A 26,143-nucleotide genomic window follows, 5' to 3' on the forward strand; every position below is an offset into this window, starting at 1 on the left:
CCTCGAGGCTCTTATGTCGCTTGTGTCTTCCCCTCCATTAGTGATCTACAGGAACAAGAAAGAGCACGGCCAACGGCCACCCCGTGGCGAATGAGTCACGTTCGCGCTATTATTCTCAACAATTCGATACCGACTCTCACAGAATCGTCCAGGTCTGGCCTGTTTGTTCACTATCAGCAACCTGGGGCTGTCGAGGCTAAGTCGGAGCGGCATTCACACGAGGTCTGGACTGTCGATCTTCATCCTGTTAGCGGGCCACTGCAACCACATATCTGTTATTTTCCGTGACGTTGGTAAAGATCACTATCAGCAGGGCAAGGTACGTATTCATTCACAGACTTGCGATATTGCCTTCTTGTCGGTGAAGAGGACTTTCTGTCCGAATTTCCGGCTGCCTGCAGTTGTCTTGCAGATCACTTGTTGAATAGCCTCAAGATATGATGATCAAGGTACATGAGAGTGACGACGGAATTGATAACCCTTCTTGATGTCTCAAGATGAGCTGTCAACAACACGAGTGGCCTATCTGGGCAATTCGCATGTCTCAATCTTGTTTCCTCCCCTGCTCGGCTTCATACAGTATTCTGTGGCTGCAGCATATGTCTTGGTGCAATATGTAATGTTGTGTGTATGGGGCCAGAGAAAATGGCTAACTATCAATCTTTGGAAACAAACACAAGTGCCGGTCTGAGAGTCCAGCGACTACAGCAGTGACTAGCCATAATATGAATAGCTGCATTCTTAGTAAACTATCATGGCTGATGTTTTAGTTGTTATCATATTAGTTGTCTCCTTAGAAGTTGCTTCGTCAACTCTTTCCAACTGCATAGTTTACCCTCTATTGATGTCTTGCAATGACATATCGTTCTATCCAGGTTTCAAAATATATGTATCCCTCCTTAACTCTAACCATAACTTACTGTCTCTTGTACGTATTGTGGTCTACCTATGTCGAACATGGCGTTCATCACGTGTAACTTTATTGAAACCTCCACCTCCACCCTCACAACTCCACTCCACTTGTCTTCCTCTTCAACATCCATCTCACCGCCCAGCACTCGCTTCTGTAACCATAGCTTATGAGCTGCAGCAGAAAAAAAGGGTCCTCGTACATACATTGCAACCGCCCTAACCCACAGCCCCAGTCTCCGCAGTTGACCAGCCTTTGGCGGTTACTGGTATTTTGTCTCGTCTCCGCGTAAACAAACGAGTTCCAGTAGATACGGGACATCCATTCACCCTTGAAGCTTTGGGATTGCTTCAAGATCCCTGATGCAGATGCTCTTTTGTTTGACCTGACAATGAAATGAGATGAACCATCCTATTCCGGCGGGCGCGCGTGGAGCGGCCGCATGAGCTTTTATTTCATCCTTGCTATGGATTGTTACAGGTCACATCCTGGGTTGGAGAGGTTACCAACCAGAATCCCTGCTGTGTCCTCCGAGTGCTTGGGAACCCAAGATTGCATCCGGATCATCATCTCGGATTTGCTGGGTTACTCGATCGGAACTTGATCAATATCAATTCCCCACACCAAATTACGGTTGCAGCTGCGCTCAAATGTGTGTCAGGCATGTCCTGGCAGACCGGTTCACGTCAAGAGAGACAGCTGTGTTTCCACCTCAGAATAATCCTGGTCAAAGGTTGACCGTGCCTGATCACAAGGAACAACTTTCAGCGAATCTTGGCCATTGGGAGCAACATTATTAATGCTTTGTCGGCAAATGTTACTCTTAGCACATCACGGAGTCACGAGATGGGTGGCATAGCAGCTGTTCGCTTACTCTGTCGCCTTTGACATTGTGAGTCTTGTTCGACGTCTGTCATCATCATTGGCCTGGGTCGACTAGTGATGGGCGGGCCGTCCCTTGACCGTCTCACTGAAGTGAGCAGCTGACTTGTCACAAGATGTCTCCCAGTAAAGTCACTTCTATGAACATTGAAAATCTTACCTTCAAAACCCATTTTCTTTAATTTGGCTGCCTGCATCAATGTAACGCCAAACCCTCGCTCACAACACTCCATGTTAAAACACCATCATCGCCATCCTAGCTTTCGCATGCTATGCTCGGATGGATCATGGTGGCTGGCCTCAGATCTCTTAATGCGTGGCTCATAAGCTTTTCCTCATTGAGATTAGCACGTTATCACATTTCAAGGGTCCGAAGCAAGTGGTGTGACTTGTGCATATGCCATCATGAGGCTGACTGTCAATCCTGTCAAGGGTCTTTGATCCAGTGGAAAATGCATCACATCACTTCAGCCGCGAGGTCCCTTTGCTCTGTGGCTGGCAGTACGTTAACACAGCTTAACAACACGCAATGGCCTGTCTAATAGTGAAACTTGTTGTGTCAGTCGAGGCTTGGCTGCATTCCATTGTATTGTGAGCATCGAGTTATGAACTACAACCCCGCTATCCTCACAATTCACAATTCACCACCCCGTTATTTGAGGCATATGTTAAAGCTTCATCAACATTTTCCCCGGCTTCACCCGCCAACTAATACATATCACTCAAAAGCCCTTGCCCACTAAGTTAAATCTGAACGCCACTTGAACACGGCGGCGGCAAAAGGCCGCATCACAGTCACAGTCTGTTTGCTGCTTACAGTCATTTCAGGGATATCCCTTTTCTCTTAGCGTGGGGGAGACCACAAAACCACTGAGGAATAAACTTTTACGACTTCTTTCACGAATTGGCCCCTCTCAAACCCCTCAAACCCCTCTCCTCCTCGTCACATTTCGCCTCAGGCTCGGACGACTGTAGCAAACAGCATCAAGGCCGTCGATCACTCAAGGTGTACTGGCGCACAGCACCTCAGCCCATCACACGAGCTTCCGCAAATCACCTGGCATTCTTGCTCGCCTCCTCGCGACCGTTGAGTTCTGCATACGCTATGATTGGCGTCGATCGAAGTTGCCTGGCCCTGAGACCCCGGGCCACTGCCAGGCATGATCACGGGGCTCGCTTCGAGAACCTCAGGCTGTAGGGTTGCTGAGTGAACCCCGTATGCGTGGAGACACTTCATGATGATCTTAGCCTTGTCTGCAAAGCCCTGGACAGTTCTACTGTCGACGACGATGTGGGCAGAGGCGACAAATTTGCATTGGTCCAGGCGCCAGATGTGCAGCTCGTGTACCGATTTGATGCCAGGGATCTAAATGCTTGTCAGTCTTGGCTCTGAACAGAATGAGCTATACGCTGTTACCATTTCAATGTCGTGTTTGACGTCTTCAGGGTTGACGCCTTTAGGCGCAGTTTGTAGTAGAATAGCGCCGCTTTTCTTGACTAACGGTATAGCTGACAGGAGAATCATGAGTGAGATGAAGACTCCCACTGCTGGGTCCGCATAGTATCGACCTTCTCCTTTGAGCTGCCAGACCAGAACTGCCGCAATGATGACTCCAATGTTGTTGATGGCATCTCCCAGAACGTGAATGAAAACGCCAAGCATACCCAAGTCCCTTCCCGGGCTCTTCACAGACACGGTTGTGTGTCTATGATTATGGTGGTTCATGGGGATCTGTTGAGCTATTGTTAATGCTAAAGACTCTATAATATGTAGGAATGCTATACTCACCTGTGCCAAACCTGTTACGCTCTCGCTTATTGCCTCGTTAGTCAATGGCCCAGTAGTCTCCTGGTTCTGTTGTCTATCATCATGGCTGTGTCGCCTATCTCCCTGGTGGTCATGTTCATGGTCATGCTCTGAAGGTGTAAGTCAGCGAGTGTTGTCGCGAATATCAGAGGATGGAATCTTTTCTCACCGTGAAGGAAGGATAGTACGAGAATGTTTAGTGCCAAACCAACGCAACCAACTATCATGATCAGGAAAGGCTGCTGTACGCCTATTTTGTTAGTTTCTTCTGATTGTGATACGGTATATCAACTGAGAACTTACGAGTCAAATGAACGAATCGTTCAACAGCCTGCACTAGAATACTGATCCCCAGTGCCAAAAGAAAGACTCCGTTGAAGAATGCTCCTAGTATCGTTGCTCTGTGCCATCCATATGTGTATCCTTGTGGAGCTGGTTTCGTATGTTCTTGCAACTATCATGGTAAGCTAAATAAGGCACTTGAGACGCAGGTCCGCAACCTACCATCAACGCCATCAGAGCGACAACTATTCCGATAAGATCACTAAGCTGTTTGTTGTCAGATATCCATCTCCATCTTGATTCATAAGGGATTTGCATACGTAGTGAAAGGCATCGGCGATTAATGCGATGGAGTGAGTATAGAACCCAACTATATGCTGTCAGTTAGGGTTCCCAAGATGATATTTGACTTACCAGCCAATTCAGCTGCAAAGAACGAGAAAGATATACATATTGTGGCTATCAGCCTCTGCTTCTTTGTGATTTTCATTGTAATATCTTGGGGTTCTGGTTTTCGTTTAGAAATTCTGTTATAGATTCGTTTGGATTCTCGCTTCTGGTCCGTTGGGTCGACAGCTTTGCAAATCCAGATTTTAAGGGGGTTCTCATTATCAATGGGGTCAACTCGGCTTTATACTCCTTGAAATTTTCAAAGGAGTGGTCCTCCGCACTTAAGAGGTCTGAATAGATGAGTTCTCTGAGGAAGCTGGCATAACATCCCATCAGCTTGTAGGGCAAACAGCAGCGAATTGTTGTCGAAAATAGCCAAACAAGTCAGAGATAGATTCCATACCCATAGAATATACCGATAGAAGTCAGCGAAGCGAAGACGGATATTAAAAAAGCAGTTTATCAAGGTGTTGGCTCATGTAGCTATCCGTGATCGGGTTCCGGGACAATGATTGGGGTAGCATTAACTTGCCGGGCCGAAGATGGGATACAGGTATTTTTTGGTTAGGATTCTTGTTTCACGACAGCTCTTTGTGCTTGGCGAATATAAAGCTCCGCGCTGTTGTGTGCGTTGGTGATGTTGGTTGTTGCCATTGTAAGGTTGGCTTGCAGTGAAAACTATACAAATGGCCAATCTTGGATGAGCACTCTAATACACTTCAAAGACTTCTATATTACATCTATTCATATGGCTAGATGTTAAATCGCTATCTGTTTTGAGGTTCGCCGACCGTCTTGTGTAATGTCACTTTGTCCCTAGGGTATGCAAATCTGTGTGTCTCCTATTCACCGATATTCTAGCCACAAAAGAATTTGTAGAGAGACGGTTTTAGAAGGGTAACCATGGCAAAAGCCGACGTTGGTTATAATCAAAGACATTTGATTTCGCAATACAAAACGATGTGTTGCTGATATGGAGAACAAAGTGGGTGACTGTACCAGCCCGTATTGGACCCTGATGTTCAGGGGTAAGAATTCTCAAAGAAACAGTGTTTGGCTCGGAACTCTGTGATTCCCTGGCTCATTTAGCCCGTGACAAAAGGCAACATATCCCGATTTCAACTCAAGATATCTACACAGTCTAGCTCACTGAAGTGCTGAAAGAAACCCGTTGAAACAAATCGCATTATTTTTTCTATAAATCGACCAAACGCCATGCGTAGATGCCACTGCAATCGACAAATCACTTCTTCCTGGTAGGACGAGCGTTCTTGAGCCTCTTCTTCTCCTTCTCCTGTCTTGCCTTGCGGATATCGTCCCTGCCCTTGAGTTCCTTCTTGCTTCCCATACCATCGCGGAAACGACCCACGCGCTTCTCTCTCGCCTCGTCGACACGCTTCTTGCGAACCTGGAAGTCGTCGCGGTACTTGTCTGCCTCCTTTGGTGCCCTCTCCTGCTTGTGTTTGTAGCGGACACCAGAGGGAATGTGGGCGACATGGTTCGCACCGCCAGGACGTTCTGCCTCGCCGACGTGAGGGAGTTTGCCGAGACGGTTGGCACGCTTCCACTTGTCGAAGCGGCCACTTTGGAAGCTGGCTGCGATCTTGACACCACTCTCGCCACGGATCATCTTGGCACCCTTGGATCCGTCGTCGTCGTTCTCTCGTGACACATACTTCTTCGACTTCTTGTCCCAACGCATCTTTGAGCGAGTTGGCTCACCGAAGCTCTTGGCGTTCTCATCATTTGTAAGATCCATGGTCACGCCACGAGCAGCCTCCACAAAGTTGGAAGAGTCCTGGCCACCGGACGACACGCCGTAGCCACGTTCCTCGGCGGCGTTGAATGTTCGAGGTGTGTAAGACATGAAAACTTCTGAGTCTCGCCAATCCGTCTGTCCCTTCTTTGAGTTGGTGTTGGAGACGGTGACCTCCAAGCCATCATCTGACTCCTCAGGGGCCTCGTCCACATCCATCTGGTCTTCATCTTCATCAGACATGGCGTCCACCTCGGCACCAACTGGCACATCGTCATCAATGCCATCGAAATCGTCGTCATCCTTCTTCTCTGTTTGCCTTCGTGGCGTAATTCTCTTTCTCAATTGCTTCATTACTTCGGCAGCTTCAGTAGTTCCCTTGTCTCGACGTCCACCGATCTCAAAGATAGTCTCCTGAGGCCTGAAACCACTGATTCTAGCCAACATATTGGCTCGTGCTTGTTCAGCTCCATCAACGTCCTCCCCAAAAAGTGCATGAAGTTGTGTCCAACCCTCACTTCCAACCAATTCTTTCGATCGCTTCGCACTTTGACTAGCTGCCGAGTTCCTTGTTCTCAAGTAGAGCTTCTCTGCCTTGATAGCAACTCCTCGTAGCGCTGAGATGTCCTCACTTTCGTACAAAGCTTTGTTAAACCATTCGACCTGAGCTTCCACAGGGTCTCGTTTTAATGCGCCAACAACCACATCATCTGCAAATGATGGGTTTTTGGCCTCCTGACCAATAACAAGTCTCTTACCAAGGAACAGCTGAAGGTCAAGGAGATAAGGAGCGTCAGTATCTCTTACGAGACTGTAACTCCAACCACGTTGGCCTGCTCGAGCAGTACGACCAACTCGATGAACAAAAACCTTGGGCTGGGGAGGAAAGTCGAAGTTGATGACATTGGCAAGAACTGGAATATCGATACCACGAGCAGCAACATCAGTAACGACAAGAATGTTTGTCTTGCCTCTTCGAAAGTCTTCGACCTGAATTCTTCGCGCAGTCTGATCAAGGGATCCGTAGACATAGGAAACAGCGAAACCGGCATAAATCAGTAAGTTGGCGAGGTACTCGACGTGATGCTTGGTTGCTGTAAAGATGATCGTGGAATGTTCTGTAGGCTTCCCGCTTGAACCGTCTGCACCCCGTTTTCGCTTCTTGGATCCTGTTTCGGAGTCCTCAGCGCTCACTGGGGCTCCGACTGGCATCTTGATGACGTCGTGGAGGATATGCAACAAAGATCCCTCCTTTTCAGCACCCTTGACAGAGAAGAAAGCACTCTCGAGATCAGGAGAGACCTTTGTCTCGGCATCAAGTCGCACGAGACTTGGATCTTGTAAGCCGGCGCGAGCGAATTCAACCAAAGAGGCAGGCAACGTCGCAGAGAAGAGTAAACTTTGCCTTGAAGGTGGAAGTGCATGAAGGATTTCAGTCAACTGTGCCGCAAAACCCATTTCAAACAAGCGATCAGCTTCATCGAAAACCACGTATTTGATAGAAGAAAGGTCCAAAGACATCTCGACCTTCAAATGAAGGAATCGTCCAGGTGTTGCGATCACGATATCGGGATTGGCGGCCATAGATCCGAACTGCTCCTCCAGACTATCACCACCAACAAGCAAAACGCACTTTAAGTCGGTCCCTCTGCTGAATTCCTTCACAACCTTCAAAGTTTGGATCGCGAGTTCTCGAGAGGGCGAAAGGATAAGCGCTCGTGTTCCGAACCTGGCGCTATGCGCGCGCAATCGTTCGATCATAGGAATAACGAAGGCTGCTGTCTTTCCGGAACCTGTCCTGGCCATGCCGACCAAATCTTTTCTGTCCAGAATCAAAGGAATGGCTTTACGTTGGATTGGAGTTGGGACCGAGAAACCTTTCCGTGTAATGGCCTTTAGGAGGTTGCTGTTCAGACCTGGAAGATATTAGTAGTTTCTTCACCTCATATGTTGACATTCTTACCCATTGCCTGGAAACCTCCACCCTTCTTGACTGTTCTACCCTTAAGATTGGATGCTTTTCGAAAAGAAGCCGCCTGTTGAAGGGCAATGAAGGCCTCGTCGTTGTCATCGTTGCCGGGCTCTGGGCCGTTCAACAGGCCGTCGAAGTCGAAGTCCGCGCTGCCATCGTTGCCGCCATTCTCGTTTTCGCCGTCGCCGGGGTATAACGACCCAAAGATATCAATCTCCCCATCAGAAGGGGTCGGTGAGACGCCGCGTTGTGGCATTGTGACTCGCCGTTGATATCAGCAATATGTATGCAGAATTAAGATAGTCTAACAGGCTCAGTAGCTCTCTTTCCAATAATTTTTTCTGTTATCTTATCTCGCGGGGCATATAAGTGGGTCACTTTGTTCCAGCGCTGCGACTGCCTATCGCCTACTATTAACCTACCCTTCACTCACTTTCAACCTGGTTGGTTCTTCATCATTTCAACTTCTAGAAGGCGATCAATTGCCCATAATGTCCAGCAAAGATTCGAAAGAAGATAAAGACGCGCTCGATGCTCTTGAGCTTGAAGCCAAAGAATTTGATAAGGTCAGTTGTTTGCGACAACTATATCAGTCATCAAGACTCCCGCTGACTCTCCCTCTAGGATGCTGAGATTGACCGCATCTTGAAGGCATTTCGCCTCGACGCGTATGTGAAAGCCCCGTCATTTCTCTACATTGAGATCTAATTTTCTCATAGTTATGCCGTTCTTGATCTCCAACCTGGTGTCCCTGACTCAGACATCAAAGTTACTTACCGCAAGAAGTCTCTCCTCATCCATCCCGATAAAACAAAGAATCCACTGGCTCCAGATGCGTTCGATCGGCTAAAGAAGGCCCAGACAGAGCTTATGGACGAGAAGCACCGTGCACGACTAGATGAAGCTATCGCGGACGCTCGAATGTTGCTTATTCGCGAAAACAAATGGACGGTGGACAGCGAAGAGCTCAAGACGGAAGAGTTCCGAAAGATGTGGCGCGCAAAGGCCCGAGATGTTCTCATTGATAACGAGCATCGCCGACGTCGCCAGATGAAAGCCCAGCTCCAGGAAGAAGGTCGTGAACAACGACGTACTGATGCCGAGGTGGAAGAGCGTAAGCGCAAGCGACAGCATGAACAGGATTGGGAAGCCACCCGGGATGAGCGGATCAGCAGCTGGCGACAATTCCAGAAAGGATCGGGTGGCGAGAAGAAAAAGAAGAAGAAGCTCAAGCCCATCGGCTAGAGACCTTGGTATTTCGCGGGAGTTTATTGGGAAGACATCACGAAGGGACACGGCTACACTACACAATGTCGCGCTGGTATGTGAGTTAAATAATTATGATGAACGGTTTGGACTCTAATCAAGTCAGACAAGGTGCCCCCAGGTTTCATGCCTCACTCGACTCTGGAGACGCCGGTTTTCAGCACGGTAAGTTCAACCTGAACGTGTATCATTGACGTAGACCGCGTGATGTATTCGTAGTATCATTCATATCCAACGTGCGCCTTCAAGTGACTTGAAATGCAATTCAATGAGGAGAGTGGCCTCGTTGGAGCTTCCCAGCTCCTCTTCTATACTACAGGATTAGTATACAACAGATCTGATGTAGTTGGCAGATCTACATGAGTAGTTGGGCTATCATAACCCTCCACCGACGCCATACAAAAAATATGAACCTTTTGAACACCAACAAATGCGCTTCTCCCACTCTAATTTTAATAATACCCCCAGTATATGATACATATCATCATCAGTCGGAAGTTATTTATTTCTTATCCTTATCATCAGATTTCTTGCTTGAGCCGTCATTCTCGCTTGAATCATCATCCACCTTTTGGTGAGCGGGATTATTGGTCAGTGTGTGCCAAAGCGATTTGAGGAAGCCCTCATTCTTGTGCGATTCAGGGTCATTTGGGTCCCTTGAATGGTCAGTATCAAATGCTCAAATTGATCAGGCTGCAATCAGTGCCTTACCTTGAAGAACCGACGCCCATCACACGCTTGGCAGTCTTATCACCCATTTCGTCGGCAAGCAACTCAACGATAGTTCGCTGGTTGGCCGTAAGATACTTGGGCATACTGACTCGGTATTCGACCCGGAGATCACCGTTGACACCACGTCGAGAACCGAGACGCTTCATTCCCATACCAGGAAGTGTGATCTTGTCACCAGTATTGGTACCAGTGGCAACTTTGACATTGACTGTTCCATCCAGAGTAGGGATCTCTGCATGGCCACCCAGTAAGGCAGTTGTAAGAGGAATATTGGCAGTGTAAAGAATGTTGGAGCCGTCTCGACGGAACTTGGGGTCCTTGGCAACTCGGATAAAGACGTATAGATCTCCGTTCTGGCCACGAGCATTGGGGTCGGAAGATCGGCCAGTAGCAGGCGCGTCACCAGCACCGTCAACTCGAAGTCGCATACCATCCTCGATACCGGCAGGGATATCCACCGTGATTGACTTTCTCTCCCTCACAACACCATCTCCTGAGCATGTCTTGCACTCAGCTCCCTTGGGAATAACCGTACCGGTACCCTCACAAGTTCCGCAAGTAGATGCCATTTGGAAGCCACCCTGCATGAAGTGTACTCGAGTTCCAGTTCCATCACAAGCACTGCAGGCACTCCTCGATGTGCCGGCTTTCAGGCCGTTACCCTTGCATGTACCGCATGTGCTGAGTGGTGTGAGCGAAATCGTCTTGCTGGTGCCTTTCGCCGCCTCCATAAAGCTGATAGTAGCTTGAACTTCGACATTGTCACCGACCAAGATCTCCTGCTGATGAGCTTGCTGTCGTCCACGGCGTCCAAAGCCTTGTTGTCCGGTAAATGCTGAAAATATATCCTCGAAGTTGACACCACCTCCGAAACCTCCCTGTCCGCCAAAGCCGCCGAATCCTCCTTGTGTACCAAATCCTCCAAAGCCAGAGAATGGGTGCCCTCCACCGAAACCACCACCACCACCTGGGGCACCTCCCCCGCTGGGATCGAAGCCAGCGGCGCCGAATTGGTCGTACTGCTCGCGCTTCTTGGGGTCGGACAGAATCTCGTATGCGGATTGAATATCGGCGAACTTATCCTTGGCCTGGGGGTCCTTATTCGTATCGGGATGGAACTTTTTCGCTAGGCCGTAGTATGCCTTTTTAATCTCGCCGGCCGATGCGCTCTTACTAACACCAAGAGCCTGGTAAGGATCCTTCTGCTGGACGGCATTTGTAGCATGGAACAACTATCACATATCAGAATGTAAAACTTTATCAATTGGTATTGGCCTACTCACCCGCTTCGCTGAAGGAGCTCGAGTCCTCTTCCTCAAAGAAGATTGGTTTTGAGAGCCGGCCCGCCATGCCGCAGTGTGAAGCTGGGCACCTTTCTTTAAACACTGAATCTTAGGTGCATTTTGCGCCAGCACACGCGCAGGAGCGGCGGCCTTTGATATCAAACTAGGATTCATCTTGAACTGCAAGAATTCATCTGACTCTAAAAAAAAATACAGAGAAATGCAAAAGGTGCAACGAGGGAAGAGTGAAACGTCACGAGCAACTAGCGGAATAGCTCGTGCTTCTCTTTTTTTCGAGACCTATCTCGAACTTTTCCATGGACAAGCCTCAGGCATCCAGCTTCGTCATAACGGCCGGCTTCGGCTGCGCTATACACGGAAGCTTATTGGTCAATATGTATTCAGGAACAGAGAAAGCCGATGAAAAAGCAGTTCGCTCAGGAAATAACTTTTATGATGAGTTCAGGCAAGAAAATTAGTAAGATAGTCAGACTTTATGATTTCAAGTCTAGAATCATTCCTATATGTCATATATAGCTATCAAATTAAGAAGAAACTCAATACTCGAATATCATCGCAAAGATATCGGCTGCTGTCTTATGCCGAAAGTACCCCGACTAGCCGAACATTCAATATCATGCATGAGAAGCCGAGAACAGGCTATAGAATGCCGTGATTCTTGACAGATCATGAGTGGTGGTGAGTCAGCAAGATCATTTGTCATTTTCTGTGCAGGATGGACTTTGAACAAGTGATTATGTCCTCGGTTGTCCTCTTTATTGAGTAGGGGTTAGATTTTGAGCTAATGATCAATTGCTGGCTTATCATGATAACTCCCCAGGCAACGCCAATGTCCAATATTTAATGACTGACAAACTTTAAAAAAAAAAAATCGCAGTTAACAAAACAACGAAACAGATATAAGAGAATAATAGTGCCATAGTATTCGCATAGTCCTTAAATCCTTCATGAACCTTTGGGTATAAGAGTACCCTGAAACATAGTTTAAAGCCATTATCCGGCTCTGCTTAAAGTGGTATCCTTATGACGTAATCTGAATCCGCGCAAGACATTCAAGTCTATGTCGTGAGTCTCCCCGTATGCGCAATGCAATCATGCCCGTATGCCTTTGCAGCCCTTTGTAAAAAGAAAATTCGCAGGTCGCTGGGAGCAAAAGTGCTGTAACGCTTGCGTTGAAACGCCAAAACTCCATACCAATGTAACCGTTCCTTGCGTAAAATCCATCGCTTATAAGCGCCCTTATTTTGCAAAAGTCGGGGTCTTGCCTCCCGCGTATGGTTTGGAGATGCGACTAGGATCGTGACGAATCTTGTAAATAAAGTCGACTATTACGTCGTTCTCTTGCACGCCCATTCCATTAAAATGTTTACGCACGGCGAGTGCCAGCTGGTCTTTGCTCTGGCGACGAGCTTGTCGGCGTCGAACCATCGTTGGAGAATGGATGCCGATGCCATTCGGCTGCGAAAGGATCCATTGGCAGTATGGGCTCGAGAATGAGCTCGGTGTGTTCAGGCGATGCTCGCGACGGTAGGCATGGAGGACATCTCGGTCGAAGGAGGCCCAGTGCAGCTGGGAGGAAACTAGTTAGCATCTTGATGCAGAATCAGAGCGACCATAGTCTGGGAAGTGTTGCACAAGTGGCTCGATAAATAATTGAGACTTGAAGCTGAATTTGCGAAGGAGAGCTACAGGATGGCAGAATAAAGCAGATACTCGGACAATACAGTGCTTCAGGTATTCTCTAGTAGTCATTGTATGCTCGAAGTCTTTCAACTATCTCGGGGCGCGACCGTAGATCAAGGGGGAACGGAGGGGTTTGACGAACACTAGGGGGAGAAGGCTCAGCTGGCGGTTGAGGGGGAGCAGCGGCCGTAGCATTTTGGACCTCGCGAAGGTGAGAATGGTTCTGTTGGCTGGCGTTGCGACGCATCTTCGTTGAGGTATGGCCATTCCCACCCTTTTCCTTGGAATTGGGTGTGTCCGCCTTGTCGTCGTGATTGCGGGATGATTTCGCGGGAGGCATGATGGGCTGCTGAAAGATGTGTGGATGTTGTTAAATTGACTCGTCGCAGGAAAATGAGAGGCTAATGGGGGGAGAAATTCGATCACATAATAATAGAATAGGTAGTAGCAAAAGGATCAACGATTTGTGGAAGGAAATGAGACGGGAGAAGAGTTGGCCGGAGTCGGTGCGTGATCACTTATTTTTCGGTGGATAGGTACTACCTTAGGGACGGCCTTACCAGTACTATCGCTGCAATAGCGTGGCAGCTGGCTACTTCGCAAGTAGAAACCTCCACTACAAAAGCGGAATAGCCCCTTTGGCGTCTGACTTCTAATCAGAAGACTCGGGGTGAGTCCCCGAAGGAGTTTTTGCAATTTTTTACAACTTCTATTATATCGATAAATTTTACCTGGATTTATTTTGCGATCACAGGAAATGTCCTATGTATCGTTACGACTCGATATGGTGGAGTTATAAGGAAGAACATATTTAAAGTTGCGGTTTCTATGGCAGCCCGAACCCGACGTTTGCCCTCCCAGTTCAAGTCAGTAAAGCGATTAGATACCTACCTAATAATTAAAGAATGAAAGCTTAAAGAAATAAGAACTTAAACAATGGCCATTCTTTTCCGGGCTGGCTTTTCGTTATTCCATTCTGGCCAGCCCCGAAGTGTGAAACTGACTCCCAAGGTTCCTGGACAAGAATCAATTGACTACTAACCATATAAATAATTTTAGATCGGTATAAGACCTCAGCATCAGCAGAAAGAGGAAGAGATCAACTCATGAGCTGCGGAAATAAATCACCTGAGAACCCTTTCAAACGTTCTGGACGGTAGATCATCCATTTGCCTTTTAGCCTTTACTGTTACTCGTTAGTGCAGGGGGCCTGCGTTGTTAAGGAGCTCCATAAACTCAACGGTGCCCCTCATTGAAATATTCCGAAATCAAAGAGGTAACGAAGGGCTGAACTTGAGTTCAATATGAAAAGAGCCTTGATGTTAGGAGAAGCTACTTTCATAAGACAATCTAGATGCTCGAACCACAGTTGTAGGCTTTGAGCATGCGATTGAGATGTTACTGCATCATTATAGCTGGACCGATGTCGCTACAACTCGTCATCGTGAACTGATCGTGTGCCCATGAAGTACTAAGACTTTTGTCCCCTTCTGCCCTTCTTTCATGGTACAACAACTAAGTCTCAAGGATCCAGGTTCGACGGAGAAGCTCCGAAGCACTCAAAAGTCATGGGCTAAGCAGCCTTAACAGCACATGGTATCTTGGAACGACGGCATCAACATATGATGAACCAGTGCTACAGATCATTAAGCCCAAAGGTCGTCACGAGACTCCCATATGCCCATTCTATGTGGGACCTTGTCCAGACTAAAAACCACCCCCACGCGGTAAAGCTTGACTGCTAGTGAGTCAATCAATCAATCACTCGTCACTGGTACATCGCAAAGCGCGGCATCGTCTTAGCCTCAGCGATCGCCTTGGAACCGGAGACTAGAAAACTCCATCACTCCACTTTGTGATCCGGCCGCATGTAATACAGCGCTGTAACTACCGATCGATTCACATTGTCAACACGCAGGACCCTCAAATCATGTGGATAAAGTATCACTTTGGCTGATGACTATGGTTTCAAGTCAGAGATTTGTTAGGCTCATAATCGTCTCGAAACATCTCAATGTCCTCTGCTATTGGGTTGCGATGAATGCTAGTTCGTGGAGTGCCGTTCCAGGAACCTGGCTTTCCATTTCTGGCTCACCGAATAGGCTGTTCAGACCCAACAGATGCAGACTCAAGGATGAAAGGCTACTGCAACTTGCCAGAAAGATCACCGACGATGGCGTCTCGGTCGAGAACGGGATACGTCGTACTCCGTCGTTGTTGAATCTATTGGCCGATGGTCGTGCATGTTGTCGTAATTCCAGCCTCACGAGGAGCAATCGATCAGACTCGATGGGAAGAGACTCGACACGGCGTTGTGTGTTACTAGTTCATGCATGAGGCAAAATGTCATGTCTTGTGGGACGACATGGGCGATCCCTCCAGCTGGAACTCTGGGAGTGTTGAGCAAGACGTTTGTAAAAGAAATTCGTGTCACCATGTGTATATTGAACCGGATTGTTCACAGATAGGGCACCTCCAGGTGTAGGGATCTTCCCCGGACTCCAGATCATAGCCTGCAGGTTACCTATCTACTCCGCAATCCATTACGTTGATCTTGAGATTTCCATGAGTGAATGGAACTCAGCGTCTGCATGTATCACGGCCAATAAAGAGTCCCTGAGATAAGGTCCAAGAGTTTGGACAAGGAGATGGCTAATCAGGGCTGCTTACATAGGGGAGGGACCTGCATACCTGAGGAAATAGTTGCAGGCGGAGGTGATGCGAGCCAATACTATCCCCAGCCAGATGTATCAGCCGCTGTGGAGAAGCATCATTGCGAAAAACCCGGGGTTTCTTGTCAGGCGACCTGTTAGCGCTCAGAAAGTTGATAAGTCTCAAAAAATGTCTTAATTTTGAGAAACATGAACAGCTTTGGGTATTAGGATAGGTGTCATGTTGTGGTTCATGGGTTGACAGTCGCTGACCAGTTATCACAAATTTTAGTCGATTCCCTAGGAGTTGGGATGAACAAAAGCAGTCTCACTCTATTACCACGTGAAATTGACAATCAGTTTGGAGAACGAGGCATCGAATCATCCTTGTTGGCATGTAATTGATATATGGTCGATGACATAGCGACAGCAGCCTATGGTCTTGATAGTGTCATTATTAGATGTTATATTTTCACAGCTTTTGGATTTGACTTATGAGAGTATAGATAGCTCTATCTCCAGAATGCTCAATGAGACCAGTGACTGAAACATGATCAGCAATACCAAGATTTTCCCTAGGTTATGTTCACGGTATCAGAAGCAAAGAGACAAGAATAAGCTGGTGCATCATTGCCATACCCAGTAGTCGAATCACGTTGTGGATCAATGATCGACAACCTTCATGTTGAAGGCTCTAAGAAAGTTGAAACGGTTGGCGGAAGTCTTTTTACTACAATTCTCCAACTCATGCAATCAAGAGTCAGATTGCCGATGTCTCCTAATTAGAGCACCATAGATAACATGAGCTCGGCTCGAGTTTAAAGGATTACGTACCGAGTATTGCTACCTCAGATACGCGTCCGTCCTGGAGCGTTGGCCATCTCCCCACCCCGATGTTCCGGGATGAAGCGCACTGCTCATGCCACCATTGAAGAGCTGATGACAAACGAGAGTGAGCCTAAGGCGGCCCGCGGGCTAGCATCATCGCATCACGCAAGGGCTGGTGTACATAATGCCAGCGTGACAGCGCAAATGGGAGCCCGGAGTGGCCCGTGAGATGTCGGCTCCCATCATACCCAACTTGGCTTCGGGGTGAGTGGTCCGAGAGATCGTGAGGCGCCATTCATTGTAAACGGTTATTGGACGCAGTTAAGAATCCCAGGCTGGGGTTATGCCAGATTGGGTAAGCATTGATTGATATTGGGGTCGATGAAGAAGTCATGTCCACCTCCTGAGCTGTAATGTTGGTTGGCCGGACCCATGAAATGTCTCACAAAATCGAACCAACAAGGCCTCGAGCCTTACGAATTATTTCTGGCCATGTCTGCTAAACGTAACTAGAGAGCCTGTAAAAGTCACACTTGTTGGTGTCTATGCATGTCGCAATGGATCTCAGCTCTCGGTGAACTGCCAAGATGCCGAGTCCAAGTGCTCACCTAAATAAATCGTCAGTGAAGAGACTGATCATGGATGCCCGGTCAAAATGTGAACAGACGTTATCACATCGACAAAGCGCGATATCCCTGTGCAGCCATCCTCCCCGGAGCAAGGGTGCTCAACAACCTGGTATATGAATTCATACGTTGCTTGAAAGTGCTCATTGATGAGACATTCCTTTGAATTTTTACCTAGACTGGGGAATTCTTCAGCACGCATTATACCGTCTTGTATTTCTTCTTGATCAACAAAAATCATCGGCAAGTCGGACATCAAAGACGTGAATGAGGCTGCGCTAATAGTTTGCGCAGGGATATGGAGGTTGCATGGAGAGAGGCGAGGGTGGAGAAGCGAAGTGGAGGAGAAGACGGACGCTTTACCGAGAAGGCAAAGACATGGTACGAAAAGGGTTCAGGCTCATTTAGGATGGTGAGCGTGGATTGGCCATTGAGAGACCCTTGTGTCGTAATTCAGTGAAGGTGTCGAAGCCTCGAAGGTAGGATTTTGGTTATCCAATTTGATGGGTGAGACTCAATAGACTTGAACATTTGAGGGGCTCCATCCTTTTTGTTAAAGTCAACGACCCCCCACTCTCTACCCGCACCCACGTTCCCCAGACCAAGCTCCGTCTTTTCTTCAGTTCCGTCCCGTCCATCCCACGCTTTGCTCTGCAAATGAAGCTTTTGGTAAAGCGACTACACTTGCAGTCCAGTACCTGTACTTGCTTCTTCTGGTATTCGAGACCCTTTGATATCTCGAGTACTGCGTTGTTTTGCTTTTGCTGAGCGTGCCTGAACTCTTATTACTGTTTCTTATTTGTGGTGTGAGCCCGTTTCATCTCTGTTCCTGATTATCTCGGCCAGAAAAGTCACTCAACTCAGGCTGTAACTTTGTCGAGTACCTCGCTTTCATCCTGTTGTTCCGTCTTCTGTTTCTCTCTTCTCTCACAACCCCTCGGCTTCCAGCATCCTTCTGTCACACTTGTGTTGCATTCGTTGCACATCTGCGAACCTCATCTCAAGGTCGGTAATTATATAACTTTCTCTACTCATTCTTTCTCTATTCACGTCTCATCTGCCCCTCTGCATCCTCATCCTTGACCGGCGCCACTTCAGACAGCAAGGACCACACTTGGGCACGTCTACTTGTACCACGAAATCACCACATGCTTCGAATCGGATCATTGCATGTGAGCCACGAGAAAAACATGGAATTGTCGTTGTCTACCACTGGTTAGATCATATCCAATACTGGGCCCAACCCCTTTGTCTCCGTCCCTGCCGTATGTCGTTCGACTCTGCTCTGCCTGCCGGACGACGATGAATTATACCTTCTCGAAACACTTGTTCAAGGATGATCCTGTTCATCATCAGTCAAATCTTCCGTGTTCCTGTCGAACGTTACACATAAATAAGCAACGACCTCAAGTCAACTCCGTCATCTAGACAAGCCTGGTCACCTTATACAAAAGGAAGAAGCCTCACCCGGCGCCGCAACAACGCCTCGACCACTATCATGTCTGAATCTTATCTTCTCTCCACATCATGAGATATACAGGCCAGCAATACGACAACTCACAACGTTTAAATGACCAACTTTAAGATGGTCTCTCGGCATCACCCCGTCTCCAGTCCTCAGTCATGGTCCCACATCCCGGCCTTCCCCAAGCTGGCCCGTCTTTCTTTGATCCACCTCAATCAATAGCATCCTCCATATTAGCCGCAAAAACACGCGACACTCATTGTCTTTCGCTGCTAACATTAAGGGACCAGTTCAGCTCCAAATTGACCCCATTAGCTTGGCTCCAAGATCAAGTCTGATTTATTTTATTTTATCGCGTGCCGACCTTTTGTTGTTTGCGACTCTTGGCCGTACAAGTCACGCCAGCTCGACGACATCGATTTCCGTTTCGGACATGCGTTGATTGCAATATCCTATCATTGCGTAGGGGTCCTAGAAGTAATTATACGACTTAATTCCGTCCAGTCCCACCTTCGCGAACCCCGGCCATCACGACCCCGCTATCCTCGGTGACAGACCCAACTGCCACGCTTTGCGACTCTAGCGATTACCAACCGTCATCCTCGAGCCTTCGCCTACCACTGCCTGGCTGGTGGATTCTTAGCCCGTCGCTTTATAGCACGGCTCGACTTGCCTGAGTCTTTTTCCCAACATAAACATCGCATCGCTTTCACTTCATAGGCTTCCTATTCGGACATTGGGTATGGCCTCCGTTATAACAAATAACGTGAAACCGACCCTTCCCATATCCCCGGTCAGCTCCGGCGCAATGGGAGCTCAAAATATATCGCCTCGTGACAGTTCGGATCCTACAGGTCGCGGCCGACGAAGAAGTCGCTCACCCGCAGATGACGGCGCGGACCAGGTTATAAAATCAGAAGGAAACCAGGATGGACCAAATGGCGCATCTTCCAACTCCGACGGCCCTGGCCCTGCCAGAAAACGAAGACGGAGCCGAAAGGGCCTGGACAAGAGGTTTGAGTGTAGTGCCGAAGGGTGTGGGAAGAGCTATTCAAGAGCGGAACATCTGTATGTCTCGAATTTGTGCAACACTCAGAGGTCCATGCTGACATATGACAGGTACCGGCATCAGCTTAACCACAACTCTAAACAGACCTACCACTGTACTTTTCCTAACTGCACGCGGACTTTTGTCAGAGGAGATCTTCTCAAAAGGCATATGGACCGACATGCTGCGAAGGGCTCGCAACTCAACCAGAGAGATTCTATCATGGCACAATCCATAGCTCCGGGTCAATCAAACCAACAAGTTCAACCTCCTAATTTCAGTCGGAATAATTCTATCGATTACTCAAAGCACCAGCAAACGAATATGCCTTATCAAACACCACAGGTTCAAACACCTAACCCATATTCGCCCATGAACAATACTCCAACAGGCATGTACCCGAACGGAGCTATGCCAAATGGAATGGATAGTTACATGTCCCCGACCCAGGGTTATGATAATCATACGCCGCAACTCAGCCAACCACAATCTCCTTCAATTCAGCAGAGGCCGTCTATGTCTGCCGGCAATACACCATTCAACATGATGTCTCCAATTGCGAATCAGCAAGGGTTCCCAAATCAACAGAATATGTCGCAGAATAATTTTGTCAGCCAGCAAAACGTTATGCCTATGACCCTACCTCCGGCTCAGTACCCCAACGGACCAAATGCTACCGTAGTTACTTCAGCGGAATATTCAGAGCCAGGAACCACGCAGCCTAGCGAGATGATGATGCTGGATCAGATGGCTATGCCGGCAACTGTTCCTGTCTTCGGAGAGGGAGGTGATATGAACAAGTCACCCTACGTTGGGATGCCGGAGGACTTTATGGCTTACCTCTTCAACTCCCCCAGTCAAGCCATGACACCAGTGATGGGCCCGAACTACACGAAGTCAGTAATTCCTAAAACATATTGGAACTCGTACTAACTTGAAACTAGTTATGCGGAATTGCAAGGAAATCAATTTAATATGAATCTTCTGGGTACAGATAGCAATTCACTTGGATACTTTCCAAGCGCTCCTCAGCAGGTAATGGCTGTCAACAACCTTCTTGATCAACAGGTTCCGGAAGCCACGATATCTGAGGAAAAGAGTCAAGAACTATTCGACTTTATCAAAGAACGCTTCCATGACAACAAGCATGCTCCACCTGATCGTCAATGGGCCGACCTGCTTGAAGGTGATCGATCAAATGGCGAGCATATGTTGAGTAAGAGGATGATGCAGGCTTACATCGGTTCTTATTGGTATCATTTCAGCGATCAGATGCCTATTCTTCACAAGCCTACTTTCTCTCCTGACAAGACACCGAACTTATTGCTCCTCGCGATGATGGCCATCGGAGGGGCTTGTCTCGACAGGACCCATGGACATAATGTGACAAGAGCAAGCGCCCAGCTCTCCAACTTTCTTGCCTGGCATCTTCGTTGGGACATCTTCATGGACGTCAGCTTCAGGCCGCCAGCTAAGCTGTGGATTTTCCAAGCTTTGATTCTCCTGGAATTATACGAGAAGATGTTTGCGACAAGAGAACTCCACGAACGGGCCCACATTCACCATGCGACCACTATCACTCTCATGCGACGAGGACGATCTCTGATCGGCAAATCTGCACTGGACTCTCCGCCGAACCCTCGTGATGCATCCAATGGGTCTCGGCAGTCCTCCACATCCAGCTCGACAGGAACAGCTGATAAATGGTGGGAGCATTGGGTTACAAACGAGGCGACCCGGCGTGCAGCATTCGCGGCTTTCATTGTTGATTCGATCCATGCTACGATGTTTGGTCATTCGGCAGTCATGGTAGCTCATGAAATGCGACTGCCTCTTCCTTGTGACGAATCTATGTGGCGAGCCGGAAGCAGTTCTGAAGTTTGGAGGATTGAGTCAAACTTAATGTCAAATGGCATCAAGCCAACTTCATTCCTGGAGGGTCTCAAGAGAACTTTGAGTGGTCAAGATGTCCACACGACATCATTCGGTAGAACGGTGCTCATGACAGGCCTGTTGAGCGTCTCATGGCACATGCACCAGCGGGATCTTCAGGTCAATGTCCTGGGCGGCGGCATCATCCAGGCTCTTGGTGGTCGTGATCGATGGCGGGCTACTCTCACTCGAGCATACGACACTTGGAAAGCTGATTTTGACAAGCATCTTGAACGAAGCGAAGCCGCTGACCCATATCGAGACGACGCTACTAAAAGGCAGGAGTTCAACGTCGTATTTGAAAGTCGCACAGTTTTGCACCATTTGGCACACATGGCCATGCATGCTGATATCGTGGATTGCCAAATGTTTGCACGAGCAAAGCGTCTACTTGGTCGAACGATTGGGCCTCAAGAGTTTAATAGTGCTCAAAGGCGAATCAAAGACCACTGGGCTCACTCCGCGAGGGCGAGAGATGCAGCCTTTTACGCTATCAAGTTCCTCTGCTCAGTACTTGCTCCAGATCAAGTATCTGCAGCACATGCGGGCGGATACCACCTCGATGAGCCTTACGACGCCCGCGACGATGTTCTCTTGAACCGGCCTTGGGTGATGTACTTCGCCGCCCTGGTTGTTTGGAGTTATGGATTCGCGCTCGAGGGACCTTGTCCCAATATTCCGCTACCTACCACAAGGCACGAGAAGCTGCAGCATATGAGGAACTATTTTATCAAATTCGGTGGCATCGACAGTCCCGGTGCACTACAAGGTCGATCAGGGGTCAACGCGAATACAGCCCTTCTCATGGTCCTCAAAGACACGTTTCAGGTATGTTCTTCTGAGCTTCAAGGCTGAGCAGTAACTAACAAGCTTGTAGACAACACGTTGGGAATTACTTCATGAAGGATCAGCTCTTTTAAGCAATTGCATTATCCTCAATCAAGGCGGAACAATTGACTAAGATGACGGTGCTCAGTTCCCCGTTTCAAGCAGGTGTAAAAATGTGTGGAAGTTGCACGAGTTGCTGGGCTATTCCTATGAGGGCAAGGGAACGACATTCCTCCGCCCTTTGAAGGAGGATGAATAGCATTTACTACGGATATAAAAGGATATTGGCGCATGGATACAGAGGGTTTACAATTGGTATGAGATATGATGGATTCAGAACGGCATGGTTTACTTAGATGGAGTATGTGGCTTCTTGCTTTTGCATTTTAGAATACCCCAGTGTCGTTTTGCACAATATGATGGTTTTCAAGCGGAATGTCCTAAGAAGGAAATTGCTCCAATCGTTTGAGTAAAATCAAGGTATGGGTGAACGGGTTCGTCAACTCCTGAGATATTGTCCACTCCAAATTCGAACGCCGTTATATCAAAATCAATCAGTTCAGAATGTGGGGATTTGCGAGGCTCTCTTCTAAAGGCAAGTTCGCATCGAGAAGGAGAGCCGTCAGTTCCTCTCCTGCTGCACCCTCCATCTCTTCGTCTTCATCATCCTCATCCTCGTCATCTTCGCCAGTGTACGGCATTTCTCCCTCCGGATCAGTCTCAGAGTCTAAGTCGATCAGAGCGCCGTATGGCAAGAAGAAGTCGTTTGGCAGAAGGTCGTCCTCCATGTTTGCGACTTGCGCGAGGGTCGCGCCCTTCCAGAAGGCTGTGGGACCGGCAGGTCCGTGAACATCGTAGTCACTGCACTCGGCATTAGTGAATTACTAGAAGGTGAGTGTTTGGTGCTATACCTATCGAACCAGTTTCCTACGACGCCTCGAGCGGACCGTACGCCTCCGATCTGAACACCCTCACTGCGCCAGCGCTCGACACCATGGAAGATTGAGAATGTAGTCCATCTCACCTCGCCTTCTTTTGTCAGGCGAGCAGTGCCTTTGACGTTGAATGTTCTCATGTTAGCTCTGGCTGAACCTTTTCAACTTTACTTTTGGGAAGGGAGACAGTCTACTTACCTCGGATATTTGAGTTGGCATTGTCGTCAAACGAATCGTCCAGAGAACGAGATACACCACGAAAGTGAACTACTGGTAGCTCTTGGCCGTCTTCGGGGCCTGGTTCTTCTATAGATGTAACATTGACTTTCATCATGATAATGCGAGTTGCTTCACCCACATCAAGTGGTGGGCGTGGCGCATCGGCGGTGATGAGTTCGGGGTCACCAAAATTAAAAGCGAAGAAATCGCTATAATCAAGAAAGCACACAATCTGAAACCTTTTCCTGTCAGCTTATACTTCATGGAGAAGCAGATAGATACGGGAGTATCCTGGGGCCAACGAACGCGGTACCATGTGCCTGTGACTCCGTAAGGGTCGCGGGCCTCGAGTGATGTGATGTCACGAGGCGGAGGAGCCATAAAACTGTTTTGAAATGACCCCGAGAACGGTCTGTCCCAAACCTCAGCGAATATTCGTGCAATCTGGCGTCTTGCGCCAATGTTGTGGCCTAGAACAATGAGAATAGCCTCCACTTTTTCCCAGTCAACATTGAAAGTGCCATCGTCTTTGAATGGCCCCCATCCTGTGTTCTGGGTAAACTGGCGCAGGTCGTAGACCTTGGAGCAAGCATAGGGATACGTTTTCATAGATCGTAGGCGACCAACGTTGAGGATAGGCCTTGAATAAAGGCAGTGAAGATGGGCGCTCTGTTGCTGGAGAGTCCTGTAGCCGTCATCACATGAGGTGGGCGCAGAGATACTGTCTCGCGTGGGCTGGCGGCGCAGGCGGTTGAAAAGCGATGAACCCTGGAGGAAGGCCTCGGCAGTGTCGTCTCGAGAGAAAAGACTTTGCAGGTGAGCGACGTTGCGCGATGGTGCATGGGTCTTGGAGAGGTTGATGGCCTCGTCGTGAGAAGGTGAAGCATTTTTGAGCAGACGAGTGACTGTGTCGTGTACAAATTCGAGTTCAGATTTCTATATGTCCATTAAATCTTACATTAAATGGAACATGGGATTTCTTATCTTGTCTTACCTCTGGGTTGTTGCATATACTTTCAAGCTTCACAAAGTCGCGAATCTCTTGCTCGTAGTCAAGGCTCTGGTTACTTGGTTCATCCTGAACTGTTTGTTAGAATTTGTGAAAACCGTCATGGAATACATACCAGCGTGTTCATATAGACATCTCGATATAATTTGTGGTTCACCTTCGTGACTGTTTGAAACACCTTGGACACACGGGGCAGTATAACCAGGTCGGCTGGGGCTATCCACTGCAATATGTGATGCAGTATTTCAGCTGGAAGCTGCAGAATCGGCACCGTAGCGTTTGGACCGTCCATGGTGTGAATAATCTTGCGGTTTAGTTTTGTTGTCTTTGAGAGAATGTGAATCTTTGAGATGAGGCTGCCATGTAATGACGATATAGAAAGGCTTCTGACGTTACTTCCGGCCGTGTACATCGCATCGGACTTAACGTGCGGAGCTTGTGTGGGGGTGGCGCCGTCTTGGGATAATCATTCATGAGCTTACCCTAGAGCGAAATCAAGTTCATGGTTGTTTTTTTTGGCACCTAATCATAGAATATTTCTTATGAGCCCCTCTTCTAACTTTTTGTGATGTCTGGTACTCATGGAAGTGCATCTACATCTTGGCCTTGATATCACCATCAATATTGACCTTTCCATGCTCAGCTGTGGCTAGGAGAAGATTGTCTGACCTCCTTCTCATACTTCCGTGCAGAGAGGCTAATTTCTTCCCAACTTGAGTAATCGAACACTCAATCAATACCTCGGTTCCAACTGGTACAGGTCGCATATAAGTGACGTTAAGTGTCCTGCTCACGCCCATATGCTGCCAGAATCCAGGCTTGTTAACCAAAGCAAGGGGTAATGTCGTACACCAGTCAAAGAGTGTGGCCGCGCAACCTCCGTGCAGGTTCTGTAGCCTGTTGCAATTATCGGGCTGAACTGTATATGAGAATACACATGACGGGTGAGGTCCTTCAGCATTGGTGGACACGAGCTGGAGATGAGGGATGAGGGTATTCATCCAATCCTAGGGTTATGGTCAACATCCGAGACGAACCCGAACAAGCGAGAAACTTACTCCTTGCTTGGAATGACCGCTATCATTTTGTGAAAGTTGTAACCAGGCTTTGACTCTTTCTTCTGGACTGCCCTCTTTCAAGGTCTTGCGATGATTGTCTGTTGGTTTGGTGTCGGACATGTTGTTTGGTCTTTAATGGATAAGTTATTGTACTCAAGCGAGGCTGCAGTCACCGAATCAAGATGGATTATGAAATGTGACGGTAGATGACCTGAGCCTTTCAAAAAGATACAAAGCAGAATCCGGGGTATCACATTGAAATTAACATCTGGCTTACCTTTACTTTACCAGTTGTCGATACCTCGGTCCGTTGTAAACGCTACCTAACCTTAATGCTGGTTATTGCCTTTTTCAGCTAATGACCCCAGAAGCCGAGGCACTTCCATCGGCCAACCAGCCCGAGCTTGGTGTCGTGGTCGCATCCACTTCACCCGTTATCGCAGCTGTACAGTAAGTAATCCGGGGTCACTAACAAATTCCACTCCACTAGAGATCTCCTGTCGCAGCTGATCTCCATTCATATTCAACCTTGAATCCATCACCGTCCATTGACATTATTC

General features: G+C 48.1%; 10 protein-coding genes across 15 annotated transcripts; 4 read left to right on the forward strand and 6 right to left on the reverse strand.

Annotated features, from left to right (window-relative positions):
- Positions 1-2,633: 2,633 nt before the first annotated feature.
- On the reverse strand, positions 2,634-4,465 carry FOXG_08292 (uncharacterized protein). The gene is made up of 8 exons (XM_018387143.1): positions 4,296-4,465; positions 4,202-4,251; positions 4,104-4,148; positions 3,903-4,053; positions 3,769-3,849; positions 3,582-3,709; positions 3,210-3,524; positions 2,634-3,158 (listed from the first exon to the last, which is right to left on the reverse strand). Exons 1-8 carry the CDS (start codon positions 4,369-4,371, stop codon positions 2,790-2,792), a joined length of 1,215 nt encoding a protein of 404 aa, XP_018244956.1. The 5' UTR covers positions 4,372-4,465; the 3' UTR covers positions 2,634-2,789.
- A 759-nt stretch (positions 4,466-5,224) lies between these two features.
- FOXG_08293 (ATP-dependent RNA helicase DBP10) lies at positions 5,225-8,304 on the reverse strand. The gene is made up of 2 exons (XM_018387144.1): positions 7,991-8,304; positions 5,225-7,943 (listed from the first exon to the last, which is right to left on the reverse strand). Exons 1-2 carry the CDS (start codon positions 8,253-8,255, stop codon positions 5,515-5,517), a joined length of 2,694 nt encoding a protein of 897 aa, XP_018244957.1. The 5' UTR covers positions 8,256-8,304; the 3' UTR covers positions 5,225-5,514.
- A 100-nt stretch (positions 8,305-8,404) lies between these two features.
- On the forward strand, positions 8,405-9,806 carry FOXG_08294 (DnaJ like subfamily C member 8). 3 transcript variants are annotated; one of them, XM_018387147.1, is made up of 4 exons: positions 8,423-8,565; positions 8,624-8,667; positions 8,719-9,320; positions 9,372-9,806. In XM_018387147.1, exons 1-3 carry the CDS (start codon positions 8,491-8,493, stop codon positions 9,242-9,244), a joined length of 645 nt encoding a protein of 214 aa, XP_018244960.1. In that variant the 5' UTR covers positions 8,423-8,490; the 3' UTR covers positions 9,245-9,320; positions 9,372-9,806. The 3 variants fall into 3 exon arrangements, with proteins under 3 accessions (XP_018244958.1, XP_018244960.1, XP_018244959.1); XM_018387146.1 differs by having other exon boundaries at positions 8,719-9,324; positions 9,372-9,804; XM_018387145.1 differs by having other exon boundaries at positions 8,405-8,565; positions 8,719-9,804.
- Positions 9,107-11,819, reverse strand: FOXG_08295 (molecular chaperone DnaJ). 2 transcript variants are annotated; one of them, XM_018387148.1, is made up of 3 exons: positions 11,281-11,819; positions 9,977-11,229; positions 9,107-9,921 (listed from the first exon to the last, which is right to left on the reverse strand). In XM_018387148.1, the coding sequence occupies exons 1-3, from the start codon at positions 11,452-11,454 to the stop codon at positions 9,768-9,770; spliced, it is 1,581 nt and encodes a 526-aa protein (XP_018244961.1). In that variant the 5' UTR covers positions 11,455-11,819; the 3' UTR covers positions 9,107-9,767. The 2 variants fall into 2 exon arrangements, with proteins under 2 accessions (XP_018244961.1, XP_018244962.1); XM_018387149.1 differs by having other exon boundaries at positions 9,107-11,229.
- A 9-nt stretch (positions 11,820-11,828) lies between these two features.
- FOXG_08296 (uncharacterized protein) lies at positions 11,829-13,546 on the reverse strand. The gene is made up of 2 exons (XM_018387150.1): positions 13,127-13,546; positions 11,829-12,870 (listed from the first exon to the last, which is right to left on the reverse strand). The coding sequence occupies exons 1-2, from the start codon at positions 13,322-13,324 to the stop codon at positions 12,541-12,543; spliced, it is 528 nt and encodes a 175-aa protein (XP_018244963.1). The 5' UTR covers positions 13,325-13,546; the 3' UTR covers positions 11,829-12,540.
- Positions 13,547-14,466: 920 nt separating this feature from the next.
- On the forward strand, positions 14,467-15,700 carry FOXG_19787 (uncharacterized protein). The gene has a single exon (XM_018400056.1). It carries the CDS (start codon positions 14,941-14,943, stop codon positions 15,319-15,321), a length of 381 nt encoding a protein of 126 aa, XP_018244964.1. The 5' UTR covers positions 14,467-14,940; the 3' UTR covers positions 15,322-15,700.
- A 1,328-nt stretch (positions 15,701-17,028) lies between these two features.
- Positions 17,029-23,214, forward strand: FOXG_08297 (uncharacterized protein). Of its 2 annotated transcripts, XM_018387152.1 has the most exons (6): positions 17,029-17,332; positions 17,384-18,094; positions 18,845-19,622; positions 19,674-20,498; positions 20,547-22,362; positions 22,412-23,214. In XM_018387152.1, the coding sequence occupies exons 3-6, from the start codon at positions 19,297-19,299 to the stop codon at positions 22,493-22,495; spliced, it is 3,051 nt and encodes a 1,016-aa protein (XP_018244966.1). In that variant the 5' UTR covers positions 17,029-17,332; positions 17,384-18,094; positions 18,845-19,296; the 3' UTR covers positions 22,496-23,214. The 2 variants fall into 2 exon arrangements, with proteins under 2 accessions (XP_018244966.1, XP_018244965.1); XM_018387151.1 differs by having other exon boundaries at positions 17,384-19,622.
- FOXG_08298 (uncharacterized protein) lies at positions 22,789-24,937 on the reverse strand (the record flags this gene model as incomplete). Of its 2 annotated transcripts, XM_018387153.1 has the most annotated exons (6): positions 22,789-23,223; positions 23,274-23,415; positions 23,496-23,748; positions 23,823-24,452; positions 24,511-24,594; positions 24,641-24,937. In XM_018387153.1, the coding sequence occupies 6 exons, from the start codon at positions 24,935-24,937 to the stop codon at positions 22,917-22,919; spliced, it is 1,713 nt and encodes a 570-aa protein (XP_018244967.1). In that variant the 3' UTR covers positions 22,789-22,916. The 2 variants fall into 2 exon arrangements, with proteins under 2 accessions (XP_018244967.1, XP_018244968.1); XM_018387154.1 differs by lacking the exons at positions 22,789-23,223; positions 23,274-23,415 and having other exon boundaries at positions 23,446-23,748.
- A 30-nt stretch (positions 24,938-24,967) lies between these two features.
- On the reverse strand, positions 24,968-25,888 carry FOXG_08299 (uncharacterized protein). Its single transcript, XM_018387155.1, has 2 exons — positions 25,584-25,888; positions 24,968-25,532 (listed from the first exon to the last, which is right to left on the reverse strand). The coding sequence occupies exons 1-2, from the start codon at positions 25,701-25,703 to the stop codon at positions 25,119-25,121; spliced, it is 534 nt and encodes a 177-aa protein (XP_018244969.1). The 5' UTR covers positions 25,704-25,888; the 3' UTR covers positions 24,968-25,118.
- A 53-nt stretch (positions 25,889-25,941) lies between these two features.
- On the forward strand, positions 25,942-26,116 carry FOXG_19788 (uncharacterized protein; the record flags this gene model as incomplete). Its single annotated transcript, XM_018400057.1, has 2 exons — positions 25,942-26,033; positions 26,074-26,116. 2 exons carry the CDS (start codon positions 25,942-25,944, stop codon positions 26,114-26,116), a joined length of 135 nt encoding a protein of 44 aa, XP_018244970.1.
- Positions 26,117-26,143: the final 27 nt, after the last annotated feature.

This window comes from Fusarium oxysporum, chromosome 2, assembly GCF_000149955.1.
Source record: "Fusarium oxysporum f. sp. lycopersici 4287 chromosome 2, whole genome shotgun sequence".
NCBI classification, from domain to species: Eukaryota; Fungi; Ascomycota; class Sordariomycetes; order Hypocreales; family Nectriaceae; genus Fusarium; species Fusarium oxysporum.